The sequence below is a fragment of the Narcine bancroftii genome, chromosome 10 (genome assembly GCF_036971445.1).
Source record: "Narcine bancroftii isolate sNarBan1 chromosome 10, sNarBan1.hap1, whole genome shotgun sequence".
NCBI classification, from domain to species: Eukaryota; Metazoa; Chordata; class Chondrichthyes; order Torpediniformes; family Narcinidae; genus Narcine; species Narcine bancroftii.
In genome coordinates this window covers 75,274,276-75,295,454 of record NC_091478.1, presented here as the reverse complement: position 1 = coordinate 75,295,454, position 21,179 = coordinate 75,274,276, and the positions used below count along the sequence as shown (strand labels likewise).

Sequence of the window (21,179 nt, the reverse complement as noted above, 5' to 3'; positions counted from 1 at the left end):
TAAATGTCAGGAAATTAATCTGGTATTTATTGGAAATTCATTTTCAGTATCATTTTAAATCAATATAACCTTTAGGTGCACAATATGAATTATATTTCTCTATAGTATTGTAGAAAGAGCCAAAGAGGCAAAACAGATGTGCTACAGAATTAGCAGATTTAGGGGCCAGACATGAATTCATAAAGGTTTTTATATTATCTTCAATCAGGAACTGATTGGAGAAATATTTTATAATAGTAGATATTTCTCACCAAAAGGTACTTAAGCTGAGGTTCCATAATACAAGTGATCTCTGCATTAGGCCAGGGAGCTTCATTCCAAGAAAACAGTTTGTACTGGTATTTTCTCTAATATGAAGTAGTAGTGGTGGATGATTGCTTCTCAGACTGGAGGCCCATGATTAGTGGTGTGCCTCAGGTATCGGTGCTGGGAGCATTGCAGTTTGTCATCTATATCAGTGATCTGGATGATAATGTAGTAAATTGGATCAGCGAGTGTGCTGATGACACTAAGATTGGAAATATTGAGGACGGCAAAGAAGATTTTAAAAGCTTGCAGAGGGATCTGGACCAACTGGAAAAATGGGATAAAAAATGGCAGATAGAATTTAATGCAGACAAGTGTGATGCATTGCATTTTGGAAAGACAAACCAAGAAAGGACATACATGGTAAATGGTTGGGCACTGAGGGGAGCAGTAGACAGATGGATCTGGGAATACAGATACATAATTCTCTGAAAGTGGCATCACAGATGGATAGGGCTAAAGAGAGCTTTTGGCATATTGGTCTTCATAAAGTGTTGAGAATAGAAGTTGGAATATTATGATAAAGATGTACAACACATTTGTGAGGTCAAATTTGGAGTATCGTGTGCAGTTTTGGTCATCTAACTACAGGAAAGATATCAATAAGATAGAAAGAGTGCAGAAAAGGTTTACTAGGATGTTGCCTGGACTTCAGGAACTGAGTTAAACAGTTTAGGAGTTTGTTCCCTGGAACATAGAGGAATAAGAGGAGATTTGATAGAGGTATTTAAAATTATGAGGGGGATAGACAGTGTAAATGTCGATAGACTTTTTCCACTGAGGGTAGGTGAGATACAAACCAGAGGACATGGGTTAAGAGTGAAAGGTGAAAAGTTTAGGGGGAATATCTTCAAAGACTGGTGGGAGTGTAGAACAAGCTGCCAGCTGAAGTGATACATATGGGCCCAATTTTAACATTTAAGAGGAATTTGGACAGGTACATGGATGGGAGGGGCATGGAGGGCTATGGATGGGGTGAAGGTAAGTGGGACTAGGCAAAAAAAATGGTTTGGCACAGACTAGAAGGAATGAAGGGACCCGTTTCTATGCTGTCATGTTCTAGGAAGCCACGTTACTTGTATGTGCATCAATGATCACAAATTGGGGGGAAAAAAGGTTTAATCATTTTATTTCTCAAGTTCCATATGACCAAATTTAATTCAATCTCCAAAATAGTTGAATAATCAGTTGTGAATTCTGATAAAGGTGACCTTGTAACCTAAACAGTTGTAATGTGGGGTTCTCTGCACTGCAAGTTATTCCAGTTTTTTTTTTACTACAGAGTAACAAGTACACCAAGTCATCTTAAGAATATATTTTCTTCAGTGATTAGACACTCCCAAATAATCCCATCCAGACAATTTCATGAGAAATTGATTTGATCCGATTCAATGTTGCAGATTTACACCATGCTACCACATATATTTGCCACATTGCTTCTCTGAAAAGGATCAGCAACAATTTGAGGTGTGTAGAAAATAAGAATGAGGACTTACTCCGGTGTCGTCGACCCAATTGATGTAGTATTTTCAAAGTGAAGTCTGGCTCCCGTGTATTCAGCAGATCCCTCACCTGCAGTTTTCTTCCAAATATAGAAATACCCATTTCATTTGAGATTCTCCAATACCAACTTGAGTAAAGGCGCAGTTCCTTCAAAGTGACACTGTCACAAACATTTTTTTGTTGCCAATAAATGCCTCCCTCTTTAGTGGTATCCAAATAGGGAAGCAAACTTTGTTAAATAACAGCCAAATACACCATTTATGGCATAAATGGCAGCTTCAGTTTATTTGATGGTCTGATAATAAACATATCTTTGTGATTTGGACAGATTACTTAGGTCACAAACCAAGCTTGCTGAGCTCAATGCAAACTTCCATTCACAAGAACTTCTGCAGAAATGTTCACATGCTTGGATAATGGAGGCTGGGACTAAGTTTAAGAATATTTGCCCTTAGAACGGAATTCCCTCGAGAGTCATTATTTTTAGTAAGGGAACAAAATGCTTCAATAATGATTCCAACTCCAAAATAATTAAATAAAAAAGTTTGCGGATGCCGTGATTGCAGTGCAATACTCAAAAGTGCTGGTGAAACACAGCATCTACAGGAAGTAGAGTGCAACCAATGATAAGCAGGCATCTGATTATATAAAGATGGGGGGGGGGGGGGGGAAGTACATGCTAGCAGTTACGTGATCATAGGTGGATTATAGTGAGAGAAAAGAAAAAAGCTGAGGAGATGCAGGGGGGGAGGGGGGAGTAGCTCATGGAATGGAGAGAGAAGGGAAGGGAGTGGGGAGGTGGAGGAAAAGAGAGGGAAAGGGAAAGAAAAAGACTCAGTTTAGCAGTTTATATATTGACAGTCTCCAACCAGCCAGCATTAATATTTACCTTTAGTTACCGTTAAACCATCCCCGTATCACTTTCTTTCCCTGTCCTTACTTCCTTCCCTTCCCTCTCCACTCCACTCTGAGCTAACCCCTACCCTATCACGTCAACCTTATTCTTTATCCATGAATGACCTCTTCTTAACAGTTAGCCTTCCTTCTTCTCCTTCCTCTGTTCCCTGACTTTTTAATTCAGGCACATGCCAGTTTCTTGCTTCTACCTTAAAGAAAGGCTCAGGGTCAATTGTTTGGTACACTTCCTATCGATGCAATACCTGGGAATATAATCTTGAAAATCAGAACTAACATGACTATATCTATGACTATTAACTACATAAAAATTACAGAATTTTATTTCAGCCATGATAGGGGTTCCCCATATGGAGGTAACTCCTTTTATTTTCTTTAATTTTCCTTGCCTACTTCTTCCAAGAAGCTTATCAAATTTACCCTTAGATGGAATTACAAATTGTACCAAAGAAACTTGTTTATTTTGGTGAAAGTTTTCTTATTTTGCCTTTAAATGTTCAAACTCTAATGTTTTATTCTTTAAAACTCAACCATCTCTGCTTCTATCTTATTTGCTGCTATCAATATGTCAAACATCTCAAGCAAGATTGCCCGTTGGACAACAACATTCAAAGAATACGAGCTAAGTAACTCTTAACACATACTTGTGATAAACAGGTGGGTTTCTGAATTTTTTAAATATATATAAACTTGCACGTTCATCTTTGCACATGCTCACCAGTAGAGCATATTCTCTGTCCCCGTCTTTCCTTAAACTGCATTGGATTTCTGGCATAGAATTACATCTGCAATCTATTCTTCCAACGTGCATATAATCCTCCAATGCTTTTCCTCATTCTGAAAGTGTCCTTAAATGGTTATGAACAAACTTTTATCATTATTGGGCTTTTATCATAAATGTCAAAAGAGATTTGAGCATCAGTAATGAAAGACATCAATATACATTATACAATCTAAATTGCATTATTTTACCAACACATCAAGTAACATTAATTACCTTTTGAAACTCAACAAAATTCACCTTCATTACGTCATAAAGCAGTTATTTGCCTTGGCTTATCTGATAGCATCTCCCAAATCTGTGGCCCACACCCCAAAAAAGAACAAGAGTTTCTGTCACATGGGAACACCACCAGCAGCTCAACACCATCACCAACCACTATAAAGTACAGGAAACAATTGCTAGCTTTGTCAAGGAAACATACCAAAAATGCATCTTCTGTTTGCTCTGTTTCCTCAGTGTTCCAACTTTCTTCTCACACCATGCCTTTCAGTCTATTTTTAAACTCTCTCTCTCTCTCTCTCCACGTTTTACCATTTCTTTCTTTCACACAGACTTTGCCCAGGTTATTTATCTACTTAGTTCCTGCCCATTTTATTAGCTAGAACTATCAATTTCTAATCATTCGTCTACCTATAAAAATCTTTCCATTTTCACCTCTCGTTCATGATTTACAATTTTCCCCGATCAACCAATATGTTTGGGGTTTCCCATTACATTTTGAAATTTAGTTATATACTGCATTAGTAATTCATTATCCCACCATGAATATTTTAATCTGCTGAACCCAAGAGCAGAAGTAAAATTATTTGAATAGATACACCACAGAATCCAAAAATATAAAATGCATAATTATTCTTAGAAAATCTCACCTTCCTACCTGTATGGATTTTGATGGTAATTCATCTTCTTCCATTTCAATTGGGCTGACTTTTGATTGCATCTGTTCACGCCGGCGTGTTATGTATTCATAAGTGCTTATTCGCTTCCACACTATCAGAGATAGAACATATCCAAGTCATGTCATCAACAGTTTCTACACAATTTCAAACGACATCTTGAAAAATGTGTAACACTTGGGTAGTAAATTTATAAAATATGACAGGAAACTGAAAAATAACTAAGATGCTCCAAAATATGTGACACTGTACAAAGGAAATCAAAATTTATTGTTCATAGAATTAACATCAGACGCTACTTTTAAGGAAAATTTGTGAAGTTCGTCTGAAATATGATAAAAAGATCATTTTGCTTTTCAATATCAGTGGTTTTGGCTGCATGCAGTTTTTACAGCATCCATTCTTAAAGCATGACTTTTGAATTGCTATCCAAACTTGTTGATTTGAGGGAATAAATCAAAGATATTTTCCAATTATATGATTGTGCATGGATGATAACCAGAACATCTCAAGAGTAAATAAACTGCCATTATTTAATTAACAGGAAAAAAAAACATCCGAGATGGGACATCAGTTACTACTATTTGCATCCATATACAACTTTAACAGTCTCAGGTCATGACTTGGAGCCAATATAGATATAGTAACTGTAAACATGGGAATTATAGAAATACAACTTTCATTTCATAAAGGTTATTAGCTCAAACCTTGCAACAGAAATAAATGTTTAATCTGTTGAACGGATCTTTTGCATGATATGTAAAATCAGGATCAGCTCCTCCTTCTGTGCAGGTCATGAAAGACCGTTTGGAACTTATTCAAATGATTTGCCATTCCTACTTGGGATTCCTATGACCTACACCAGAAATTGGTCGAGGTTAGACATCAGAATTCAACTCTGATAAACCCTGTAGAGGAAACTGGCTATCCACATTTAACAATTAGGTTCATAGCCTGTAAAGGGCAAATGACATCATAGAACCATTCTTCAGGATGGTTTATCTTTACACATCTCTAAAATATGTTATTCTACTTTGGTAGGTTGTAAAAATCCTCCACTTAGAACATATTTTACTCGCATCATCATTTTATACATTTATTTATATATTAAAGTCTAAATTTAAAAAAAATCACTGGTAATGTGCATATTGCCAATAAGAGTGGCAATATTTGGCCTTCTAAAATTTGAAGACAACCAAGAGGATGGCAATTTCATTTCTTAAAAGTGATCTGCCAACCAATTCAAGATGTACAAAGAGTAATGGCCAAATCTACTTATTTTCATTCTTTATTATTTTCTTATTGTGAAACCGCTTTGATTAAGTCGGAATTTGTATCATCTACATTAGTCTAGTCACCTGGATTAATAATCCAATAAATTCATTGTTACATTATGCAGTCCATAGGGCGAGTTCAACATATCCATCTTCCTTTCAATAAGCACACAGGGACAAATGTGAGGGAATGTAAGCTTTGAACTCTGCACTGTCTAGATATTGTTTTAAAAAAAATCAATAATTGTTTACCAGCATAATGCACCTGACAATTTCTCATTAATAAAAGGAACAGTACAGGGCAAAATTGTTCTTTTAAATGCATTACTTTTTTGGTAAAACCTTAATTTCAATATTGTACTCCAAGTCTATTTTTAAAGTTCTGTGACCTGTCAAAGTTGATTTAATTAGTTTGCAGCATAGATATATGGTCAAGTTCAACATTTACTCGGGGTGCGGTGCTGCCAGAGCTCACCGGACTGCCGCTCTGGCACCTCCGTAAATAGACAAAATGGCGAGACCAGCAACACATGGTGCGCCTGTGGAACGAGACCCACGTCCAACCTCACACTGATGGCACATCGGCGCTGAAAATCCTATTGTCGGTCATCAAAGTGTGCAGGCACGGCTTCCATGTCAGCCAGCTGTGGTCCAGCTCCATTGTGGGCAGTGCTGCCTTCAACACGTTTGTGATCATCGCCATCTATGTGTATGTGGTGCCCAACGGCGAGGTGCAGCGCATCAAGCACCTCCACATCTTCACCACGGCCACCTGGAGCATCTTCGCCTATACCTGGCTCTACCTCATCTTGGACGTCATCTCGGCCGCTATGGGAGAGCCTGCTCACCTTCACCTTCTTCCCGGTCTGCGTGTTCTCTGCCTGGCCAGCCGACTGCCACCTGCTCTTCTACAAGTACGTCTACAAGTACTGGGCAGGTTGACACTGTGGTGTCATAATTAACCACATAGCTATTAATATGAAAAAGAAAATTTGCCACCATATCAAGCAGATAAATGGCAAAATTTCTGTTCTCATTGATGCATTAACAAGCCTGAGGATTAAGACCACCCTAATAGTTTATTTGAAATGTGAAAATGATAAGGAAGGTGATCCCCATTTTACATTTTTAGATCTAATTGAACTGTCTGATTAGAAAGATGCAATTATTGTTCATCATCTATTGAACTGTCACAATAACCATGGGTTTGATGACTCTTACTTGAAACAAAAGTTTGTAGCATTTGCTAGTTATAGGGCGAGCATAATACTTTGTGTCAAATCTAGTGTTGCTACAATTCTCATGGAACATTACCCTGATGTGATAATTTGGCATTGTCTTAATCACAGATTAGAACGTGCAGTAGGTGATTCGATGAGAGAAATTCATGGAATTAATCATTTTCAATCATTTATGGACAAATTATACTGTTTAGAGTAGATCACCTCTAAATCAAAACTAGGTGGTAGCTAGCTCATTTCGAACCGTTTCATGAGTGTGGCAAAAATTATGAAGTTCTGTATTTTCATTTTGAATAAACAGAAGGATGAAACGATCTGGGAGTGACAGAAAAACCTGTGAAGGTCTGCTGAATGAATCTCTTCAGAACAGTTTCTATTGGACTTAGCTCTAATGTATGACACATTGCATGAACTTGGTTTACTGTCAGCGTGTTTACAGAAACGCACCTACTATGATTGTTTATGCAAAGTGATCCAACAAAGCACAAGATCACTGCAGGGACTGAAAGAGCAACCTGGTACAAAAACTCTGAAGCTCAAGGGACAGTTGAAAAGAGGAAGTTTGGCGAAATTACTCTAACAAGCAACAACAAAATTGTCTCCATTAATTATCTACAGTTTCTTACTAGTTTTATAAACAATTTGCAGCATCCTATGCTCATGACAACATCCTTGAAAGGTTCTCAAACTTTTGAACCTCAAAGAATGTACAAATCCCTGCTAAATGAAGTGTGTCCTTGATAAAGGCCACTGACCTGCTGAAATAATGCCTAATTATGGAGAAGGTGCAATATTATCTCTCTGTAAGAGGTTTAAGCTCTCTTGTTCCTCTGTAATAAATGCCATCAGAGATTATGTGAAGGATCATGGACGCTGCATCCCCCAAGATTTATGCCCATTACTGAGCTGTTTACAAGTTATTCCTATCATTTCTGCTGAGTGTGAGAGGGGATTCAGTGACGTGAACTTGATAGTAACAACACGTTCAAGAATTCTCTTAAATCATGTATCTGCACTTATGTTTGTTAAAGTACATGGACCTCCTCTAGTTCGGTGGAATCCAGAGCCGTATGGCACATCATGGCTGCAGTACCACTGATCAGCAGATGACACCAGGACAAGAGTTGCTCTAGACCCCAGAAAACATACTACACCTGACCTTTTGTGGAAATTATTGTGAAACTTCTCATTGGTGGCATTTGGTAAGTAGGTAATTAGTTTTAAATTGGTTAAAAAAAAACAAGATTGCTGTCTTTTTCATTACTTGCTGATGATTATATTTTATGATAATTAGTGAGTTCAACTGTGCAATACTTGGTAATATTTATTAAATTAGGTATTATATGTTTTATTGTGCCAATTAAACGCTGTAATGTCGTGATAGGCTATAAATCTTGCCTTAACTATCATTATATTTCTGTGGAGCTCTGGAATTCATACATTTCTGACAAATATAGAGAAAGAATAATAGAAAATGGCAGGCATTTTTGTCAGTTCCGGCACCTAAAACTGCACCTCTGCATTTACCTATCATTTAATTGCAGCATAATCTTTATGATATAAAGTTAAAGAGAAGGTCATCATTTCTAAACAAAGCATACACAAGTGGTGGATCTTACAGACACAAAGAGTGCATCATTTCATATGTTACTCACAGATGTAGATGTGGAAGCGCAAAAGGTCAATCAGATACACTAGTGCAATCAGAGATAGTCCGCTGGTGATCACAGTGATGGTAAGAAAAACCACACTGGTGATATAAACAGAAGCTGCCGGTAGAAATGCAATCCAGATCTGTGCATCACTGATGGCTGTTGGAATTGAGAATACAGAATATATTTAATTTAGGTATGTCAGAATATCTTCTTTTTCAATCTTTTTATTGGTTTGAACATGCAAAACAGGCACATATGGTAATAATAAAATAAATTCATATCAATTTATGAACCAGTGTCATTAAAATAGAAAAAAGTAAAAGAAAAAAATTCCTAAACTAAGAATCAAACCCCACCTGATGAGGGTTGCTAGCCAAGTTAAGGAGTCCACTATTAATAAGTATCTTTTCTTTTCTTTGGCTTGGCTTCGCGGACGAAGATTTATGGAGGGGGTAAAGTATGGGGGTCATTAAAAAAACCCAGACAATTAATCTACAAGTTTTGAAAGTAATTAAGAAAAGGACCCTTAAGAGAAATAAAGTTAAGCTCCGTTGCAGTAGTAGAAGACTGAACTTTTTCTAGAGACAAACATGCCATCACATCTGACAACCACTGAGTGTGAGTGGGAGGGACATTATCTCTCCATCTCAGCAAAGTGGCCCTTCGAGCAATGAGGGAAGCATAAGCCATGACATGGAATTGTGAAAAAGCCACTATTAAATCCTCTGGCCCCACTCACTCCAAAAGTATCCATGTTTCTATGCTGTAATTGTTATATTGTTACATAGAAAGGGCTAAGAATCAAATTAATATTAAGAACTATGATAAGGTGTAAAATACACCTTTCCAGAAATTAAAAAAGAGGACAAAGTCACAACATATGATACAAAGTACCTTCCTCAGTTTTTCATTTGTTACATTTAGAGGAAATATTAGGATAAAATTTAGCTAATTGAACCTTGGACAAGCTACTTTAAATTGAATTAATGAATCCTTAACATAAAGAAGATGAGTGAACACATTTCAAAATAGTATCCCATGTAGTTTGGGCAAATGGTTGTTGAAAGCCTTGTTCCCATATTTTCTTAATACCACCCAGGATCCTAGATCTTAAAAAGTTCATAAAGGGCAGAAAGCAAACCTTTATGATTAGGTTTAAAATTATATACTTCCCAAATAAGGTTAAAATCCAAACCCTGAAGAAGCTTCAACGTTAAAGAATTTTAAAAGTTCCTAATCGGTAAATATCAAAAAAAGTGATGTTTAGGTATTTTATATTTAATAGATAATTGTACAAAAGAAGCCAAGTTTTGGTCAATATATAGATTTAGAAAAGGTTGGATACCCAAGTTTAACCACTGAGTATAACTGATATCTTGGACCGAAGGTAAAAAAATAGTTATGTAGAATAGGGCTAATCAATAAAAACCTACAGTAACCAAAATGTTTTCTAAATTGAAACCAATTTCTCAAAGTATGTCTAACTATCAAATTATCAGTTAATTTGGAAGCTAAAAAAGGCAAGGGTGCTCCAAGTATCAAAAAGACAGAATACATTTTAGTAGATTTAATCTCTAGGTCAATCCACCTTCGCATTCATTATGATGAATCCATATAGCAACATATCTAATATTCTCTGCCCAGTAATAAAATCTAAAATTAGGTAATGCCAAACCTCCATTTATTTCAGTGTTTTGAAGGAATTTTTTTTGAGAGAGGGGCACTTGTTTTTCCAAACAAAAGACATGAGAGAGCTGCAACATTACCTCACGACTCTTGAACTCAATCCCCTGACAAATGAAGGCCAACAAACCATAAGCCCTCCTTATTTTAAAATAATTTTTATTGAGAGTTACCATACAACCATACAAGTCCATATAAATTAAATAATATACATTTGAATTGGAAATAATAATACATGGACTTGTATTCCAATCTAAACATATAGTGAATAGTAAATAGTGAATAAGCCTTCTTAACAACCCTATCAATATGTGCAGCCACCTTGGGAGAGCTGTGAAGTTGAACCCCAAGGTCCCTCTGTTCATCACCACTGTTAAAAATCCTGCCATTAACCATGTACTCTACCTTTAAGTTTGACCTTCTGTGACACATTTTGCCTATCCTACAGATATAATTTTTAAATTATTCAGCAATTTATTTATCCTCCTTGATATCTCTTCCTCATGCCTCTAAGGAATGCACATTCTAAAAAGCTTCCTTTTTCATTGCTGTAAATTCGTGGTTTAATTTTTTTGCTAAATTTAGTTTATTTCTTCCACAAAATATTTTTATAATTTAGAAAAGTAAGAGATAAATTATTGAATTTATTAAGAGAAATTAAGGAATCTACAAGGAAATCATTAAGGAAATCTTTAACTTGGATGGATAATATAAAATCTTAAGGCTATGGAAAGTTCTGATGGAATGAGATCAATATAAACAGTAATCTCATTTTTTTTCTCTCTCTAGATACTGCCTGAGCTGCTGAGTATTTATTTATTTTTCTCCAAGAGGCAATATTTGGAACATATCTCCATGTGGAGTATATTTGGAACATGCTTATGCAAATAGCAATTAATGCAAGGTGAAATGTCAATGTCAAATATGTTTGATTTTTAAGCAAACATGTTAAGAGACTTGGAAATATGTAGTTATGTTATCCCAAAAGACCCAGAAATCAGCTGTTAAGTCATGGAGTAAAACATGAAAATCTGTAGACACTGTGGTTGAAGTAAACACACAATGCTGGAGAAACTCAGTCGGTCAAACAATGTCCTTTATATAGCAAAGATAAAAATACATAACCAATGTTTCGGGCTTGAGCTCTTGATCAAGGTATACAAAAATGTCAGCAGGTTTCTGAACAAAAGAGATGGGGGGGGTGTGGTCGCAAAGGCAGGAAGTTATATGTGCAAGAGGTAATAGGTCCACCTATCACCTCCTGCTTTTGCAACCACACCTTCCTCCCATCTCTTTTGTTTGGATGCCTGCTGACATTTTCTCATACCTTGATAAAGGGCTCAAACCCAAAATGTTGGTTGTAAATTTTTACCTTTGTAAGTCATGGAGACTAGCTTCAGGGGCTAAATAGCTTATTCCTCTGATGCCAAGAATATACCCAAAATGCAGAAGTGTTTGCCACGCTGTCTCAGCTCATTATTTGCACAATTTTTAAATCTGATTTTAAGACAATATCGTGTGGAATGTGGAGGGTCAAGCGACATTTTGAATCTAGTCAGAAGTCGCATTGTCTGCCAATCAAGGTTGGATCCTTCCCATCTATTAATGCACGCCTGACGACCACTGGCCCCTTTCAATCACCTCCCGACGACCACTGGCCCCTTTCAATCACCTCCCGACGACCACTGGCCCCTTTCAATCACCTCCCGACGACCACTGGCCCCTTTCAATCACCTCCCGACGACCACTGGCCCCTTTCAATCACCTCCCGACGACCACTGGCCCCTTTCAATCACCTCCCGACGACCACTGGCCCCTTTCAATCACCTCCCGACGACCACTGGCCCCTTTCAATCACCTCCCGACGACCACTGGCCCCTTTCAATCACCTCCCGACGACCACTGGCCCCTTTCAATCACCTCCCGACGACCACTGGCCCCTTTCAATCACCTCCCGACGACCACTGGCCCCTTTCAATCACCTCCCGACGACCACTGGCCCCTTTCAATCACCTCCCGACGACCACTGGCCCCTTTCAATCACCTCCCGACGACCACTGGCCCCTTTCAATCACCTCCCGACGACCACTGGCCCCTTTCAATCACCTCCCGACGACCACTGGCCCCTTTCAATCACCTCCCGACGACCACTGGCCCCTTTCAATCACCTCCCGACGACCACTGGCCCCTTTCAATCACCTCCCGACGACCACTGGCCCCTTTCAATCACCTCCCGACGACCACTGGCCCCTTTCAATCACCTCCCGACGACCACTGGCCCCTTTCAATCACCTCCTGACGACCACTGGCCCCTTTCAATCACCTCCTGACGACCACTGGCTCCTTTCAATCACCTCCTGACGACCACTGGCCCTTTTCAATCACCTCCTGACGACCACTGGCCCCTTTCAATCACCTCCTGACAACCATTGGCCCCTTTCAATCACCTCCTGACGACCACTGGCCCCTTTCAATCACCTCCTGACAACCATTGGCCCCTTTCAATCACCTCCTGACAACCATTGGCCCCTTTCCATCAATCACCTAATTACCTGGGTTTGACTCCCCAGCTTACTGGACTTTAAAATCCCACCAAGGAGTCAACTAGTCTCTTTGTTCTTTGGTTGTGAACTGGAGGAATCATTGGTAAGGTGTAAACTACACTTAGAATGGGACTGCAGTATTGTTTGGGAATACATAGCAGTGAGCCACACATCATTGGTACAGGGAATTGGGAGAGTGTGCTGCAGTCCCTGTCTTGAAAGGATATGTTAGTAACTATATATTACAGCATGTGTTGGATATCGCTGTATCCAATGTGAATGCCTGTGTAGTTGTTAGTATCATGTTGTTTTGTGCTCCCAGTTATGATTTCCCTGTGTGTGCAATAAAGATCATTCCTTGTTTATCAGCTTGTGTCTAGACTCTCTTCTCTGTAAACCCACCGAACCAGACTTAAATCTCATGCAAAAGACATCCAGCATGGTAACAGGCCCTTCCAGCCCATGAGCCACTGCCACAAAATACACCAATTAACCTACAAATCCAGCACCTTTTTGGTAGGAAACCCATGTGGATACTAGGCTTTTTCATAGACGGCCTCTGCACGGAGACCGGCTCTTAGCCAAATGAAAAAGGTATTTCTTATGTTTCCATGCAGGCCCAGAAAAGCCTGCTAAGATGTCCCCTTTCAGCCTGGAGGCAGCTGGGGCATTGACACGGCGTTCAGGAGGCATGGCTACTGGTGCCAATGCACTATACATACGCACCGAGCAATGGCTGACTGTTACCCACAATCCCCCAGACAGTTGGAACTGCTCTGTTTCTTAGAATGGTCCGAGTTTCTTGGGGTATGGTAAACAGCCATTGCTCTGCCATGTATTGAGCTACTGGCATCCCTGCCCTGACAGGCCCTGCTGGCCGCCCCTGCTCTGAGGTCATGGAGGGAGAGGGGTGAATGAGTGGGAGAGTGAGAAGTGAGATGGGTTGCCAGCTGACGGCATCACCGCGATGTCATCAGCCTGTCTATAGCCAGCTGCTTACAGCAGCAGTACATTCATGATGTGTGACGGAGTGCTCTCCTGCTGACACTACCTTGAAGAAGGATTGGAGTTAGTGCCTTGGAGCTAGTCGGGGAGCAACCATGAAGGTAATTTTTCCACGAGGGCAGAGAATCTCCACCTTTACGTTCAGATTATTTTGTTTTATGAGGGCCTACTAGGAGAATGTACAAACTTCTTAGTGACAGCGCAGGATTCGAATCAAGGTCACTGGCACTGAAGTACTGTTGCACTTATTGCAACACATTGATTTTTTTTTAAAACTTCCTTGTGTGGTATTATCTTTTGTCCCCTTTTCTTATTGTGCTATTATGTGTTGTATGTTTTATGTTAGCTGGAAAAGTATATAACAATAAGCTTTAGTCATTTATTCATTCAAATCAGTCTCTGATCAGTAAAAACCCAATATTTACATGAAATGCATACGTATATAGATAAGTAGCAAAATAGCATACAGGGGAACACAGGCATCAAATTGTTGAAATTAAAGTTCAGTAAGGTAAACTTACTTGCAAATTTGGGATTGGTACGAAGCAGCTTAAGATCCACAAAGTATGCAACTAGCACAATGGATGAAATGCAGGCAACTGATAAATTGAGAAAGATAGCTGTGATAACAGCTCCCAAGAAATGCCTACATGAGAAAGGAAATTAAAAATAATCCTGAATATTATACATATATATGGATATTAAACAATGTACATGGCAAAAGACTTCAGTGCTCTGAAACATGAAATTCTATTAATGTAAGGCCTGACATGATACAGAATTAAATCTCCTTGAAATCAGTCAAGATATAAATCAGTTCCTTCAAAATAGGAGTGGAATCCCTGTGGGATGCCTCTTGGTTTTCCAGACATGTGGCTCCCAATGTACAGGCAATAATGTCACAGCCAATGAGGCAAGGTTTTGTAAACAGAGTTCGGGCCTTCTAATATTTATGCGTCAGAAAGACTTTACTGTTTTTGAATGGTTCTAGTGATCTTAGAAATTACAGAAGTCAAAATATTTTAAAAACCTTCAAAAATATTTAGTCAATGATAGATAACTGCATAGAAAAAGGCTCTTCGACCCAACCAGCCACCCAGTCACACTAATCCTACAATAATTCTAATTTTTATTCCTCTCAACTCTCCCCAGATTATATCACTCAACAACACATTGAGGACAATTTTCAGTGGCTAATTAACCAAACACCATATCTTTAGGATGTAGGAGGAAAGTGGAGAACACAAGGAAACCCACACTCACTTGGAGAAAGTGCAAAATCCAGACACACCGAAGACAGAATTGAACCAAGTGTTATGGGCCCAGAGGACCCCAAAACCCAGCAGCAATAGATATTCACTAAGACAAATGGTTAAACAAAAGTTACTTTTAATTATCTTTAAACATGAAAACAGAATCACACTAACTTATCACTATTGATTTAGCTAACCTAACTTAGCAACCTTCTAATTCTAAGCGCATGTGCATGTAATGTGTGAGTAAGTTCAGAAAAGTTCTTTGGTTCACAGTCTAATCTCACTTCTCATTCCTCCAAGTTCACTGCTGCAGGCAATTCTTAAACTCTGCATAGAATTTAACATTTATAAAGTTCACCACGCTTTGGTGCTTGAAAGGTAAATGATTACCGATCAGGAAAGTACTTGTTGGTTTTCAGAGAGAGAGATTTGTTGTTCCATGACATCCACAACTGATTCCTTTTTAATCAGCCACTCCAGTATCTTGCTGACAAAATTGCTCCCTTCAGGGTTCTCCAGATGACTGCCTCTTTCTTTCAGGTCAACCCAGAGTTATTTCAAGTGAAACATTAGACAGCCAGTCCTCTCCTCTTGCATGAACCACAAGGGCTTTGACCAGGCCATCTTCCAAATGGGCTTTCCATAAGCTTTCCAGCTTGTCCTGTTCCAGTCCCAGCTGCTTCTGCTAACTGTAACACTGTACAAGTGATCTCTTTCTCGCTCTCTGAGAAATCCTGCTTGACTCTCTCTGCTTGCAAAACCACATGACCCTCTTAGAACAGCAAGTTGTCCTTCAAACTGTCTGCAGCTCTGACAAGATCTTTCATTAATTGTTTTGTAAACAATCCATTGGTGAAGTCGCTTGAGCACTCTTCAAAGCTCTCCCAAAAGCCCTGAGGCCCGATATGTCTAGCATGGGGCAGAGCTCCAGTATTTTAAATAAGATCTGTTTTAAAGTGTTTGTATGTGACCTACTCTAACAAACCTTTCCCAATTTATCTCCCAAAAACATCTATATACTCTGTCACACAAGGTTTCTGGCACTGTGAGGCAGCAGCGTTTTGTTTTACCACACCATTGTGCTGCTCATAGAACTGTTGACATGATTAAAAACATTCAGCATAAAAATGAATTGAAAGTGGTAAATTTAAACAATAAATTGTACAGACTCATTTACGTTTACCTTGTAAACCAGCTATGACTGGCATAAAATTAACATGTCAGATAAAGTATACATCTGGCCTCTCACATCAGAAAGATGATCTCAATCAGATATTAAATAAAATAACAGAAAACAATATACCAAAGAATCCAGAGATCTTTCTCCTAAGTAACATTAAGTAACATAAAAAACAAAGAATTTGGAATTGATTTGGAGGATGCACAAAAAAGATTTGTTAAGATAGCCCTAGCCGTAGCAAAAAAATGTATTATGTCAACCTGGAAATTGGAAGATAATTTGAAAATACAACAATGGTATATAGAAATGAATAAATGTATTCCATTAGAAAAAATAACATATAGTTTAAGAAATAATATTGAAATATTCGAACAAGTATGGGAGCCTTACATTAAATACAATAGTGAAAACCTACCGGGGACAAACATTACCTAAGTTGATGGAAGGAGAAGGAAAGAAAAGAATGGACTCAGTAGAATTTCTGGTGTATTTTTGTTGAATAACAACATTGTCTGACTGGTTTAATGCAACCTAGATTGTATACCTAAAATGGATGAGAGGGGGGGGGTGGGGGGGTGGCTTGGGAGGAGGGAGGGGGGGGGGGGAGGAGAAAAATTCATTGTATATGTGTGAAAAAGAAAAAGTGTATATCATGGCTAATGTGATTTATGGTGTGAAAAATAAAAAATTTAAATTTAAAAAAAAAGGAAAGATTAGAAACTGTCTGTGGACTGAAAATATTCACACTCAGAGAACCCAAAGCTTTCTATGCCTGATTTACCACCAAAACAAGGAAGAACCACTGCACCCCCCAAGTCCCATGATGATCCTCTACTGTCCGCATCCAAAGATGATGGGAGGTCTACCTTCAAGAAAGCATCTGGTCGGAAGGAGTTACGTGATGGAGTAGTGGCCAGTAGGGGAATACCAGCCCTCTCCAGAAAAGAAGAAATAAAGTGAAGAAAATACAAAGTTCAAGAAATACAAAACATAACAAGTAAAAGATGAAGTTGTAGAGAAAAGAAAGAAAATGACACCCAAGAAGGAAAAAGTAAAAACGGGAAAAAAAAAGTCGGAAGAGAAAGGAGAAGGCCTTACCTGCATGAAGAAACAGGGAGCTGTTATTGAGAAGAGAGACCATTCTCCGAGGTTGGTGACAACCGCCCAAAGTCGCAACCCCCCGACTGCTGGACTGCAAAAATGGCTCTCAGAGCCAAACAAAAGTGCGCAACTGCGCATACTAAGGAGAAGGAGAACACCGACAGGAGGGGGGGCTAGGCCGAGGAGCGGGCAATCACAGCGCAACCAGCCGAGGGATACCAGAGCTCTCAGCTGGAAGAAGAGGAAAGCAACAGAAAAGGGAGTAAAAGGAAAGAAGAGCAGCAGCAGGAGGCCCAACAGATGAGTAGCCCAGAAGAAGAGGACCAACAGCAAGAAGCCAAACAAGAAGAAGCCCAGCAAAGTGAGACAAGCAACTCATCAGGAAAGCCAGAAGAGACACAGATACAAGGAAGAGAAGACGACGACTCAAACACAGGTCCAGACACAGAAGAAGAGGAAGAAGAAGATATACAACAAGAGAAAATATACTGGAGCGGGTAAGGAATAAAATTAGAAAAGACAATAAACCATTGGAATACAAGGGTCAAAAAATATTTTTTTTTTCCCAGACATAAGTTTTGAACTCTTAAAGAAGGAAGGAGTTTAATACAGCAAAATCAATCCTATGGAAAAAGGTTATAAATTTATGTTAAGACATCCAGCTGTGCTTAAAATATTTATCACTGGGGAGCAAAACAGACTGTTCTCGGATCTGGAGGAAGCAAGATAATTTGCAGAACACCTGCAGGACAGAAGGAGAGATGAAGAGATGTAACAAGAATGAAGAACCCAAATAAAATATATATAAAGATGTAAAATAATGTATATGTAAGAACTAAAGAAGGGAAAGAGAAGAGAAGAAAGGAAGTAAGGGGGAAAAAAGAGGGTGAACTTTGTTATATGAGCAAAAAAAAAAAATCTTTTCGGGGGGAGGTTGGATGGGAGAGAATAACCGTCACTGCAAAATCAGTTGACGCTTGCGAGTGGGTTCGTATTCCAAATGGAGAGGGTAGTTGTGGTTGCCCGGTAAGGGATAAGGGGCAACTCAGAGAGGTGGGGGGGGAACATTTGGGGATAAGAGAATATTGGATGTGGGAGTTATTGAAATATTTTATGTTTTAAATGTGTTATCATACATTGAGTTTAAAAAGAGAAAACTGAGAGATGAAAATGGGGGAAAAGGGGGATGGTGGTGGTGAGGAAACAGAAATGAGGTATAAACAGGATAGGAGATGGCCATGTTGAATTATATGACTAAAATATTAATGGAATACATAAACAAATTAAATGGAAGAGGCTTTTAAATTCAATGAAAAAAGAAAAAATAGACAAAGCATTTGTGCAGGAAACACATCTAACTGAAGTGGAACTCTCTTTGAAGTAATGAACCAGATAGAAGAAACACAAAATTTGCCAGATTCATGTCTTCTCTCTTTGGCTTAGCTTCGCGGATGAAGATTAATGGAGGGGTAATGTCCACGTCAGCTGCAGGCTCATTTGTGGTTGACAAGTCCAATGCGGGACAGGCAAACACGGTGCAGCGGTTGCAAGGGAAAATTGGTTGGTTGGGGTTGGGTGTTGGGTTTTTCCTCCTTTGTCTTTTGTCAGTGAGGTGGGCTCTGCGGTCTTCTTCAAAGGAGGTTGCTGCCTGTCGAACTGTGAGGCGCCAAGATGCACGGTTTGAGGCGATATCAGCCCACTGGCAGTGGTCAATGTGGCAGGCACCAAGTGATTTTTTTAGGCAGTCCTTGTACCTCTTCTTTGGGGCACCTCTGTCTCGGTGGCCAGTGGAGAGCTCGCCATATAACACGATCTTGGGAAGGCAATGGTCCTCCATTCTGGAGACGTGACCTACCCAGCGCAGTTGGATCTTCAGCAGCGTGGATTCGATGTTTTCGGCCTCTGCCATCTCGAGTACTTCGATGTTGGTGATGAAGTCGCTCCAATGAATGTTGAGGATGGAGCGGAGACAACGCTGGTGGAAGTGTTCTAGGAGCCGTAGGTGATGCCGGTAGAGGACCCATGATTCGGAGCTGAACAGGAGTGTGGGTATGACAACAGCTCTGTATACGCTGATCTTTGTGAGGTTTTTCAGTTGGTTGTTTTTCCAGACTCTTTTGTGTAGTCTTCCAAAGGTGCTATTTGCCTTGGCGAGTCTGTTGTCCATCTCGTTGTCGATCCTTGCATCAAATGAAATGGTGCAGCCGAGATAGGTAAACTGGTTGACCGTTTTGAGTTTTGTGTGCCCGATGGAGATGTGGGGGGGGGGGCTGGTAGTCATGGTGGGGCTCTGGTTGATGGAGGACTTCAGTTTTCTTTAGGCTGACTTCCAGGCCAAACATTTTGGCAGTTTCCGCAAAACAGGATGTCATGCACTAGAGAGCTGGCTCTGAATGGGCAACTAAAGCGGCATCGTCTGCAAAGAGTAGTTCACGGACAAGTTGCTCTTGTGTCTTGGTGTGAGCTTGCAGGTGCCTCAGATTGAAGAGACTGCCATCCGTGCGGTTCCGGATGTAAACAGCGTCTTCATTGTTGAGGTCTTTCATGGCTTGGTTCAGCATCATGCTGAAGAAGATTGAAGAGGGTTGGTGCGAGAACACAGCCTTGCTTCACACCATTGTTAATGGAGAAGGGTTCAGAGAGCTCATTGCTGTATCTGACCTGACCTTGTTGGTTTTCGAGCAGTTGGATAACCATGTTGAGGAACTTTGGGGGGCATCCGATGTGCTTAAGTATTTACCAAAGCCCTTTCCTGCTCACGGTGTCGAAGGCTTTGGTGAGGTCAACAAAGGTGTTTTGTTCTCTGCACTTTTCTTGGAGCTGTCTGAGGGCAAAGACCATGTCAGTAGTTCCTCAGTTTGCGTGAAAGCCGCACTGTGATTCTGGGAGAACATTTTCAGCGACACTAGGTATTATTCTATTTAGGATAATCCTAGCGAAGATTTTGCCTGCAATGGAGAGCAGCATGATTCCCCTGTAGTTTGAGCAGTCTGATTTCTCGCCTTTGTTTTTGTACAGGGTGATGATGATGGCATCACAAAGGTCCTGAAGCAGCTTTCCTTGGTCCCAGCAGAGCTTGAAAAACTCATGCAGTTTGGCATGCAGAGTTTTTCCGCCAGCCTTCCAGGCCTCTGGGGGGAATTCCATCCATACCTGCTGCTTTGCCACTTTTCAGTTGTTCAATTGCCTTATATGTCTCTTCCCAGGTGAGGACCTCATCCAGCTCTAACCTTAAGGGCTGTTGAGGGAGCTGGAGCAGGGCGGATTCTTGGACTGAGTGGTTGGCACTGAAAAGAGATTGGAAGTGTTCTGACCATCGGTTGAGGATGGAGATCTTGTCACTGAGGAGGACTTTGCCGTCTGAGCTTCACAGTGGGCTTTAGACTTGGGGTGAGGGGCCGTACACAGCCTTTAGAGCCTCATAAAAATCCCTGAACTCGCCAATGTCCACGCTGAGCGTGGATAGTCCACCACTCATTTTGGATCTCCCGGAGTTGCGCAGAAGATGGCTGCATGCGCAACGGAAGGCTCGTTTCTTCTCTGGACAGGACGGCTTTGCAAGGTGAGCCAGAGCCAGATTCATGCAAGACAGCAATAATTACAGTAATACCAAAGACGGGGAAGGATCCACTAACACCAGCATCATATAGACCAATATCTCTACTCAATTCAGATTATAAGATAATAGCAAAATTATTAGCAAACAGATTGGCCGATTGTATACCAAAAATAGTAAAACAAGATCAAACTGGATTTATTAAGATGAACAGCGGATAATGTCTGTAAATTTATTAATTTAATTCATGCAGTTCAAGGAAATAAGATGCCAACAGTGGC

At 39.9% G+C, this 21,179-nt stretch overlaps 1 protein-coding gene across 10 annotated transcripts in view; it reads right to left on the bottom strand.

Annotated features, from left to right (window-relative positions):
• Positions 1-21,179, bottom strand: part of LOC138744762 (palmitoyltransferase ZDHHC1-like) — a 54,595-nt gene that overhangs the window by 12,823 nt on the left and 20,593 nt on the right. For 9 of the 10 annotated variants that reach the window (XR_011345756.1, XM_069901385.1, XM_069901388.1 and 6 more), the window contains exons 5-9: positions 15,069-15,164; positions 14,327-14,451; positions 8,575-8,730; positions 4,386-4,498; positions 1,803-1,888 (exon numbers count right to left, since the gene is read on the bottom strand). Coding sequence is in view for 9 of the 10 variants with exons in the window: in XM_069901385.1 (XP_069757486.1) it covers positions 1,803-1,888; positions 4,386-4,498; positions 8,575-8,730; positions 14,327-14,451; positions 15,069-15,164 (576 nt within the window). In the remaining variant the exon portion in view is untranslated. The remainder of the gene's footprint in view (positions 1-1,802; positions 1,889-4,385; positions 4,499-8,574; positions 8,731-14,326; positions 14,452-15,068; positions 15,165-21,179) is intronic. The other variant, XM_069901384.1, reaches the window with a different exon arrangement.